This window comes from Notothenia coriiceps, unplaced genomic scaffold, assembly GCF_000735185.1.
Source record: "Notothenia coriiceps isolate Sejong01 unplaced genomic scaffold, NC01 NC01_scaffold00019298, whole genome shotgun sequence".
NCBI lineage: Eukaryota > Metazoa > Chordata > Actinopteri > Perciformes > Nototheniidae > Notothenia > Notothenia coriiceps.
In genome coordinates, this window is record NW_011351999.1 from 5,732 (window position 1) to 16,748 (window position 11,017).

At 39.7% G+C, this 11,017-nt stretch overlaps 1 protein-coding gene across 2 annotated transcripts; it reads left to right on the top strand.

Annotated features, from left to right (window-relative positions):
- Positions 1 to 267: 267 nt before the first annotated feature.
- kcnip3a (Kv channel interacting protein 3a, calsenilin) lies at positions 268 to 10,720 on the top strand. Of its 2 annotated transcripts, none has more exons than XM_010778573.1 (8): positions 268 to 1,658; positions 7,595 to 7,597; positions 8,013 to 8,137; positions 8,232 to 8,301; positions 8,865 to 9,043; positions 9,214 to 9,318; positions 9,439 to 9,501; positions 9,624 to 10,720. In XM_010778573.1, exons 1-8 carry the CDS (start codon positions 1,553 to 1,555, stop codon positions 9,669 to 9,671), a joined length of 699 nt encoding a protein of 232 aa, XP_010776875.1. In that variant the 5' UTR covers positions 268 to 1,552; the 3' UTR covers positions 9,672 to 10,720. The 2 variants fall into 2 exon arrangements, with proteins under 2 accessions (XP_010776875.1, XP_010776874.1); XM_010778572.1 differs by lacking the exon at positions 268 to 1,658 and adding an exon at positions 6,085 to 6,688.
- The last annotated feature ends 297 nt before the right edge of the window (positions 10,721 to 11,017 follow it).

Genomic DNA, 11,017 nt, shown 5'->3' on the forward strand with positions numbered 1-11,017 from the left:
TTCCCAATGGCCAGTCTGCCCCTGGACACTGTGGAGCAGGAAACAGAGAGCCAAGCAGAGGGGGGAGAAAGTCAGCGGTTGGCCAAAGTTATGGAATGACAGGGGGGATGGAGGGAGGAGGAGGAGGAGGCGCAAAGGCGAATCAGATGGAAAGACGGAGAAAAAGGAGGAGTGTGGTGGAGTAAGGAGAGACCACAAGAAGAACGGGATGGGTTCTTGGTGGACAGCGCACTCCAGTTTCAAACCTCAGCCGGAGTGAGCGTACTAAGTGAGTCGAGGGAGGAAAAGTTGCAACAAGAAGCAGCAACAGATACATTCAGGAAGCAGCAGAGAGAGGAAAGAAATGGAAAAATATGTGTGGAGGAGGTAGACGCCAAGGGAGGTTTCATTCCCCACAGCTCCTCTCAGTTTATCAGGATTTCCCTCCCTGGACGCTGCTGCTCTAAGTGCCTTCTCTACAGGGCCATACTCTTCCATATCGGGACCTGGATTTGGACAAACAGTGAAGTGGACACAATCAGACGGGAACGCTGCGTTGAAAGTTGAAGTATTTGTGGTCAATTCATGTCTGTCCTTTGAGGTTTTAAGTAGGCCAAGGAATTAGTGACAGAATCAGCATTATTAGGCTGTATTGGTAAATATTTGATATATACTTGTTTTTTTTAGACAACAGAGACTGTTCTATGCACTTTTCCCTTTGCATGAAAAACTGATTTTTGTATCTAGCCTGACAGGTCAGTTTTTAAAGCATTATCTCATCCTGAATATTGTTGAGCGGATGTCGCTAAAACCACAGAGTCAGAGTGTTCCCTGCCTGCAGATAGAGATAATCTACAGTATGTTTTGTTTAGTTTTTTGCTCGTGGTTGGTGCAAATAATGAGGTGAATTATTATTAATGACTAATGTTGTTATTGCGTTTATGGCATGGAAGATGAGAAGACTCTGGTATTGCCTGTCCTGTATTTCATCAAGTCAGTTGTATGCGCCAAATTCTTAGCTTTTTCTCAAAAGACGTTTTAAACTGAAACCAAGTTGTGATTCAGGAGAGTAAACTATGACGTGAGGACTGATAATAGCTGTTTAGATTAAGAGGTGAGCAGTAACTTGTGTTTTTGACTTTGCTCCTGAGACTGCGTGCAGGAGCAAAGTCTAGAAAGTGAGTCTAAACGTCTCCTTTAATGCACCGTAATAAATGGCTTGTGACACAACCCCCGTTTTCCCTCATGGGTCTAGAGAGGGAAGTTTTCCATATATGTCGGCTTCCACATATTTTCCACTTCAGCATCAGTGTTGACATTACAGCAGCCTTCGTCCAGCCTGCTTGGCCTCGTTCTCATGTGCTCTCCTGGGCCTGGAAACAAACCCATGCCGTCACTCCCCAACCAGACTTGATTCCTGTCACTTGCTGGGCCCCCTCTGTTGAAAACACTTGTTGTTGACTGGCCTGGTCTAGCAGTGCTCGTGCCGGCCCAGGCTCCCTCTCCTCTCTCTCCGGGGCCAGGCCTTCTGAGGCAGGCTTGGCCCTGAGTGGGCCCCCCCACCCGGGAAGCCATGGGGATCCAGGGCATGGAGCTGTTTGCCATCGGCGTGGTCATCATCCTTTTCATGGCAGTTCTCAAGCAGTTTGGCATCTTGGAGCCCATGTCCTCATTTGAAGGTAAGGGCCCATCTGAGCCCACTATGATGACTCACTGCTGTCTGCTGTAGAAACACTATATAGGAGTTAATAGAAGGCTTATAACACACTATAATTGATTTGTTATGCAAAGAGGAGGATGTATCAAGATCCAATAAAATGTATATTATAAATCCTTAATAAAAACTGGTTTAATTTAAGGTTTAAGTATGTGGTCATTCAGTATTTATATATCTGCTAATAACTACAATAGTGTCTTTATAATCTATTTATTTATTTACAAGTTCATATACTGCCTTCCATTGGTAAATACAGGGCTAGAGTGAGATAAAAGTTATAACATTTACATTTTATCTATTAAACCTGCAGCTATGTTTTTTATACTACAGTTTTGGTAAAACAAATAACATAATGTTGTTACAAGATGAAGTTCCTACTATTACTTTTTAAGATAATACAGTTCCTAAAAAACATTGAATTATCTGAAAGTAGCATATATTTTATGTTATAATTTATTATTCCTTATTTTTAAAGCCCATACAAGCACTTATTATGGTTTAAATATACCCTAGGAGAGATCTTTGGGAAAGAGCTAGTGCTTCGACCAATGTGACCAAGTCATTATCTTTCCACTTTGCCTTCCATACTAAAGTAGTAGCTAAAGTAACGTTTATTTATATTTCCCTGTCTAGATCATACATCACAAGATGCTTCACACTAAAGTGAGTCATAAAGTACATACACAATATGAGAGTAATACATTAAACAAAGATTGGGCGTGCAGGTTTGAATGGCTAATTTAACATCTGGCCAACAGGGACAACATTTGAAAATGTGTGTTTCAAAGTTGATCTTCAAGAATAAATTAATACAAAAATAAATGAATTGTTTCCAAGGTGTCTAGTAAGCTGACGATGTAACCTCAATGTTTTTACAGCTCTCTGTGCTCTGTCCCCTCATTAACCTGTCAGCTCTCTACTATGTAATAAGTAAACATAAAGAAACAAAAATGTATATAGTATAACTATAGAAACATGTACGTACTTTTTTAGTATGCTCAAGCATGAAAGTTATGTTTTTATCAGAAAAAGCACCAGAGTGGAAAAAGGTTAATGGCTAAGTGTTTTATTTTGCCTACAAAGAAAAATACCAAAAACCCTTGATGGGCCACTTGACAGTGTAGGTTTGGGACAGTACCAGAGACATCAGATGCTTTTTGAAAGCTACGCTCTTTGATTAGAGGTTTGGGCTGAAGGCCAGCCAGTCAGAGTGCCCTGCAGCTGCTGTGCCAAGACAATTACAGCAGGAAGGCTCCCGCCAGCACATTAGTGCTTCTCGTATAGTTCTGCATCATAAGTAATAAATTCAACAAAAACACAAGTAATGTCCTTTCATAATTTATCACTCTTCTCAAACCTTCCAACTTTATATTCCTCCTCCTCCTCCTCCCACTGTGGCACTGCCCACACCCTGGTTTAGCATTACTTCACATCAATTATACATGCAGTATCGAACAGGCTTTCTCTGAGGCCGCCTAAATATGGAGCCTGGAGTACTCCTCCAGGATCCTGAAGGACAAAATACTCAACATGCATCTTTAATCCTTTAATTACTTCATCCTTTCCCAGTGAGAGTCATCTACTGTCTTCATTATCTCTTCAGCATCTTCTCATTAACATTTTAACTGTTTGGCGGCAGATATTTGATATATTTTGTCCCTCAAATGTTCAGCTGCCTGCATTACAATTAGAGAAAAGTCACTCGTAGGACCCTCACGATTTTCAGGATTTACAAGTCCAGATGTTGAGCTCTTTGTTTACCGGAATTTGTGAGAATTAGATTATAAACACAGCCCTGCTATAAATATAGAAATGTTATCGAGACTCACGCTGTGGTGCAGATTCGGGTCTGCTGTCAATTTCAGATCTTTCTTGTTGAGTCTTTAAAAAAACTGTTACATTTGCAAAAGGGTAGAAGATCAATGAACGGTATAAAACCCAAATATTTTTATTTTATAATGTCAAACTAAGAAAAGTGGTCAAAGTGTCACACCAACTAAGCTGAAATCAAAAGTTACTGGGAAAAAATACACAAAAAATAAACAGGATGATCAACATGATTGCCAGGTATTTGTCAGTTGGTAATTTTATTGATATATTGATTAAATGTTTACATATCATGTACATTTATACATCCTATTACTCTTATGTATCTACAATTTCATAATAGCAATGTAATGGATTAAGTAGAATTCAGTATTTAGGTTTGACTGACCAAAAATGCTGTGTTGAAGAAGTGACTGACTGAATCAGTTCCAAAAAGTTGTGTGGGCTCTTCCGGCTTTTGTAGCTTTCTAAAAAGAAAAACAGACAATGGAAGATAGTAAAAGTACTTTACTGTCCATTGAGGAAAACTCAGCTATAGCCCCACCTCTCAAAATAACAACAATTGTTCTAGCAGAGTAGTTTTATTTGTAATAAGTTTAACGCATGTCCGAAAGACAATTTTGATTCTGTGCTCTCAGATTTTCCACTTTTAGCATAAACATCGGCGCATTAGATGTATTTTATTCACCAACAGCCCAATCAAGCCTGGTAGCTGATATGGTGCATTGGTCATCAGCACTCAAGACACAAATTGTTGATGATAAAAAATGTGTGTGTTTGTGTTTGGTGTGTGTGTGTGCACGTGTTTGATGTTCAGTTAAATGGTCTGTCGCTGATGTCTCAGTCAGGTCTGCTCGGATGTCGATTTTGGGATCAGTCCAGCTCGCTCCTATTTTGGGGAGAAATGTGATGCCAGCGGTAGCCTCGTCTGTAGAGATGTATCCTGAGGTGGTCTGATAACAACATCTGGTATTTTGACCCCGCATTTGACCCTCTCGTGTAGGATATTTTAGTAGTGAGTAACATTGATATACTATAAAGAGACGCGGAGGAAATGAGTAGTTTCTTTATTTATTTGTGGCTCTTTCCATGATTGGTACATGGAATATTCCATCCCATTCCATTTTGTTCTACTTTATGCTTCTATACACGTCACTGGCTAGTATTTTATTTCACAGTTTTTATTTGACAGCTTTATTACCTCAAAGATTGAAATTAAGATTGATAATACCAAGTATAATCATCAGGTAAAATAAAACATTGTTATCTCTGGTTAAATTCACAAGCTGCCCTGCAGTAAACAAAGTGAGCAAAATATCGAACTCACTCTTACTGGTGAGCCACAAGTGCATTTAAGTGTATTTTGATGAATTTCTTTTCAGAATTAGATTTTGAATGCAGGACTTTTCAGGTCATTTTTTGTACTTTTGTTATTTTTGAGTTGACTTCGACTTGAGGATTTGAAATTATTACTATAAATAAATAAGTCAACTAATAAACTATTAAAGTATTGTTATAGGTTAACCTAGCAGTATATAAAGTAAATAAAATATGCCTCAAGCAACAACATACAAGTGATGTACACATAGATGCATTGATGATTACAATCTTCAATCACAGCAGCCTGCTGAAGGAGCAGCAGTAACTGATTTATAGACTTTTTGTGTACCACAGAGTCCCCCAGCCCGTATTAGCGGGGGCTGTACATCCTGAGAGGAATTCTGCAGGTAGATCTTAGGGCTGAAAAAAATACGGTTTACTCCTCTGAAAGTGCAAAAAAAAGGATGAGCATCTATGTTGATATTCTCCTAAAAGATGCTCAAAGTAGTGCTCTATGTCACCTCACCAAACACATCAGCTCTCTAAAAAATGTAACTAGTCATTTAGTTAAATCCATCTGTCTGTCTATAATGTATCTGTCTTTCTATTGGTACAGTTTATAATTGGGTACATTTTTCACGTGAAGGGTGATTCTGTCACCGTTAGGTCATTGCATCCACAGAGCAAAGGACCTTAATGGTGAATAGAGAAAGTGATACATGTTTTTCTATGATGAGGTTCCCTGTTCAAACTACAAGGTGTCTGTGCCTGTTGTTTCATTTGTCTCCACTAGAGGGAGTATTTATTACATGAGTGTGAGTGTGTGACACTATTGAATCTGTGTTAGGGACCCCAGGAGAGACGGGAACAATTAGAAAGTGGATCACAGCCTGGCTGGGAAAATTGGATTCAGGACACCTGTTATCTTTTCTCTCTGCACTCTCCGGTTTCTTAAAACAAATTGTTTTGTGTGTGTCACATTTAGAAAAAAAACAATCATCTCTGTTAATTTTGCCCATTTAAAGCGTCGGTGTTTATGCCTTTCTGTAATGTATCAGTTAGTTTAATGGGACATGTAGAAATGCAGCTGGTTCCCCGGGTGTTCACAGGTTAATTAGCAGAAAATAAGATGTGAGATGGAGGGAGGGATAAGAGGAGGAAGCTGCAGAGCATCACTCAATCAATCAGTGGAGGATGTTGGATGCTGTGTTTTTATTTAAGAGCTTTGTCACCAAGTAGAGGAGGTATCTTCTTCAGAGGGACCCCAAATCAACTTGTTCTTATAACCTGCATGTGTGTGTCTGAGCTTCATCTCTTTCCCGTTGGATTTCCCATGGATTAACGATGTAGTCCAGATTTTTGGAAGGGATTTTCTTATCCCTCTCTTTTTTTAGAGATATTTTTACTGCAGTAATCTGTTGGCCTTATAAAGGAGTTGGACGCTCAGACCATGCTCTTAGCTGCGGAGAATATCCTGAACGATCCACAAGAGTAGGAGAGAACACGAGGGGCAAGAAAACGGCAGTCAATTAAAAATAGGCAGAGTTAAATGGAGCGACAGAAACTGCAGGGAAAAAAATGAGACAGAAAAGGAGTGATGAGTGAGTGACATTGTTTCAGAGACAGGAGGAGGAGAGCCGAGAGACGGATGGACTTTTAGAAAGTCCAAGTATGTAGTAAAAAGGGAAAGAAAGAGAATAACCATGGAGGGTCCGACAGAAGGAGAGGGGAAGATGATTGTGAGGTGGGAGACAGAGGGACTCCAGACTGTGGGCATCGTCTGCCTGGTGATCATGTTCCTCAAACTGATGCACCTGCTGGGCCTCATCGACATCACAGAGACCGGTGAGACGGGACAGGAGGAGAAGGGAGCGAGGAGGAGGCTGGACTTACATTTGTTTTACTCTTATCCACTTAGAAGTATATGTTTGTGAATGTTTTTGATGCAAATCTGAGTAAACTGTGACCGTAGTAGTTGGTGAAATTCAACAAGAGTTCATATAAAGCTCTCTGATCATCTCGGATCATGTAAAAGGCTACTATAGAAAAACCGATATGACTTAAAAGGGATGATAATAATAATAGACTATTTGTTATTGTCAGCAAATCCCATGATCAGATACTCCTTCCACTTCTTCATCTGAACCCTATACTTATTTTAAGAGGTGTATTGTTTAAAATGTTAAACAAACAGGAGCGTCCCAAACTAAATTGTTTATTTATTGGGAACTATTTCCAGATAGGATTGAACACATCTTTAGTGCTCTAGTGAGTATTGACAACACCAAGGGCCCATTTTACGCAAATCTTAACTTAAGGTTCAAAGAGTTTTACATGTTTGAAGATGATATGTTAAGGCCAACATTGAATGTATGACCTTTTATGTTCCACGGCGGGCTACCTTTTTCATTTTTGAAGGAGGTCAGAAGGTCGTCTCCTGCTGTCTGCTTCCCGCTGATCTCCACACGATCCAATATCAAGAAATCTTTAAACTTCCTCTCCTTGGTTTTTATTTTTCACACAAGTATTGTATCTCACTGCTCTGCTGGAGGTTTTATCAGAATATAACTTGATCAGTATTTTACATTGGACCGCTCAGCGTGATCTGACGTGTTTTCTTTGTTTTTTCTTTTCTTCCTCTTACTATCGCTCTCTTACTGTTCTCCATTTACTCTCTTTCACTCCATCTTGGTTTCAACACCCCTCCTCCTCCTCCTCCTCCTCCTCCTCCTCTGTTCTCTCTGTCTAAAGATGGTGAGTATAGTAACAACACCAACTTTGAGAACACTTCTCTCCCCCCTTTTTTGAATGGTTCCTTTTTTCCCACTCGTAAAGTACTTTCTCTAAGTGTGTTGAAACCAATTTGATTTGAGTGGCTCGTTTTTTAAAGCAGACAGATCAACATTTCCACCACAAAGAAAGTGCCTCCTCTTCTTTTTTTACTCCCCTTCTTTTCCCTCTATAGTTTTTTCTAAATCTCTCTCTTACACTGGCACGTTTTCCCCACCTGCTCTTTAACAAATGCCTCTCTGTTGAATGTGTGATCCCACCCCTCCCCGAATGTTGACCTGCATCCACACGCTGAATTTCTGCCCCATCCTCCCCTCTTTTTCTCTCCATCTTTCTCCCTCTACATCTCTTCCTGTTTGTCTGTCTCTTCCTCCCACAGACAGCAGCGACAGTGACCTGGAGCTGTCTACGGTGCGTCACCAGCCGGAGGGTCTCGACCAGCTGCAGGCTCAGACCAAGTTCACCAGGAAGGAGCTGCAGTCCCTCTACCGAGGCTTCAAGAACGTACGTCCTCTTCATGGCTTTACCACCATTACTAGGCTTTATATAGACTTGGGTTATTCTGCATATATCTTCTTTTTCTTCCTCTTTTGAGCAGGAGTGTCCCAGTGGGCTGGTTGATGAGGAGACATTCAAGACCATCTATTCTCAGTTCTTTCCCCAAGGAGGTTAGACGTTAAAACAATCTCTCTTCTTTCTGTCATTTCTTCTTAGGGACTGTTTGAAAATGACTTCGGATGATGTGGGGAAGAGAAGGTTTATGTGTTATGTCTTGGTCTGAAATATTTAGGAAAGAATATTTTCTCTCAAACTCTTCATAAGATTTACTGTAAAAATACAGTTATTTGATACGGCAATATGCTCATTGGTTATCAGCCTTATACTGTAGATGTAGTTCAGAAGGGGCCTGCTACACAAATACAAACTAGTAATTATGACAGGAACAGAAGTGGAAGTCATTTGACATAGTATAAAAGACACTGATATCTCCGGTTTAACTGACAGCATTCGTGTGTGGATAAAGTAGAGTTAATCCATTTTGTACAAGTAAAACTTCTACATTTTAAGAAATGGCAGACGTAAAAGTAGTGTAGTTTTACAAAATAAGGGGACTAAAATAATTTGGTAAGGCATCAAGATTACAATAAGTAATTTGAGCTGTCAAATAGCTGTGATCGAGTGAAAGTAAGATATTTCCCTCTGACATAAATACAACTTTTTTTGCGCACAGATGCCACAACCTACGCTCACTTCCTCTTCAACGCATTTGACATAGACAGAAACGGTTCAATCCGCTTCGAGGACTTTGTCATCGGCCTGTCGGTGCTGCTCAGAGGATCAGTCACCGAGAAGCTCAACTGGGCCTTCAACCTTTATGACATTAATAAAGACGGCTACATCACCAAAGAGGTTTGTTTGGGACATCTCCAGAATTTTAACAAAATCCAGGAAATTGTGCATGTTACAATAACATCCATGCTTCTCCTTATTACTTAATGCTTTCTGACTGAGCTGTATCTATCATGAGAGATCCAATGTTTATTCCTGACTTCTCTCTGCTTTTGTCTTCTCCTCATCAGGAGATGCTGGCAATTATGCAGTCTATCTACGACATGATGGGGAGGTACACTTACCCCTGTGTGCGAGATGAAGCACCCTCTGAACACGTGGACAAGTTCTTCCAGGTCCTGAATGCACACCAATTCAAAACACACACTTTGCTACAACACTTCTTTTTGAAAATAAAAAAGACCCTTTAAATTATTTTCTCCAATGTGTCCTCTGTCTGTGTATTTCTCCAACAGAAAATGGATAAAAACCGAGATGGAGTAGTGACCATTGAGGAGTTCATTGAGACCTGTCAGAAGGTGATGACTTAAACTGTATCTATGTCATACATCAATTAAAAGTGTAATGTCTAAGATTGTAAATCTGAAACTTCTCTACTTCAGACTTTTGGTGACAGATGTTTTTCTGCTTGATTTTCCAGGACGAGAATATCATGAACTCCATGCAGCTGTTTGAGAATGTGATATAAGGGAACCCTCCTGCACAAGACACTAATACAAAGCGCGCCCACCTCAAACTCACCCTGGCACATAATGTAGGTACTCTAAAGGCATAGGAACTAGACTTTTTTTTCTTTCTATGTCTCGCTACGCTCCTTTCGCTGTATCCTGCAAACTGCTTCTGGATTGAAAAGACTGATACGGACAGAAGAAGAGAAGAGCTTCCGGGGAAAAAATTCCCCATCTGTCAAGTGTGTTTTTGTGTCCTAAATGAAGAAAACTGAAAATCTTCCCGAGATTTATCGTCAGACCAAAATAATCAACAAGATATGGAGATGGTCACAATAATCCTCTGACCTGAGCACACAAGGATATGAGCTAAAAGCACTAATCTGTCTCTCTCTCACACACACACACACACACACACACACACACACACACACACACACACACCAACACACATAAACACACACAAACCTCCTGTTTCCTCAAAAGTCTTTAAGAACCAGATGAAGTGAACTAGTAAGTTAAAATTAAATCAAGAAAAAAAGAGAGAAATAATGTAAAGCATGTTTGTCATCAAATATGTGATGTGGAATTAGCTTGCACTACAGTTTTATGACTATGTATCATATGCGCCTGAAGTAAAGACACTGTATATACCTGCACCTGAAACACCACTGGTGTGTATGTATATATGTATAGTTAATAGTTATAGATAGATATATATCCCACCTTGTATTGTTCTCATCTGTGCTGAACCGGGTGATAAAACAGGACCTGAACGTTTTATTTATTTGAGGAATTTCTGTTTAGTAGCAGTTTTTCGCTGATTATACACATTTTTCCTTTTTTCTATTTTGGAAGTTTATGTTTAGCTGGTCAAATTGGAAATGTGAGTTTGTATGAAACAGTGAAGAAACAAAATGACTGTTAAACGTTTCTCCTTACTCTGAATTAAGGCTTTCTCCCTCTTTTTCAGTATCTACAAGCATGCTGACTCTTAAGTGCCACAGTATTGTGTTCAGTACAGTAGGACCTTTGTGATGTCGGTTTATTAAAGACACTGTCAACAGCTGCGACTTCTCTACATTTCTCTTCTGCATTCAGATGGCGAGGCGTCAAACATTGTGATGAATAATCTGACATTAACCCTTATAATCCCCGGCCAAAAGCTGTTTTCATTTGTCAGCCCAACAAAATCTAAAACATTTTCTTTTTCGGACTTACTATGGCTGATTGATGTTAGTAAATGCATTTGTATAGACTTGAAGACTAGAAGTTGAGATATGACAGCTCATTACAAAAGGCTAAAAAAACTAACCAGTTATTGAGTTTTTGTTGAAACTCCTAGCAACGAGGTGCTTCATAACCA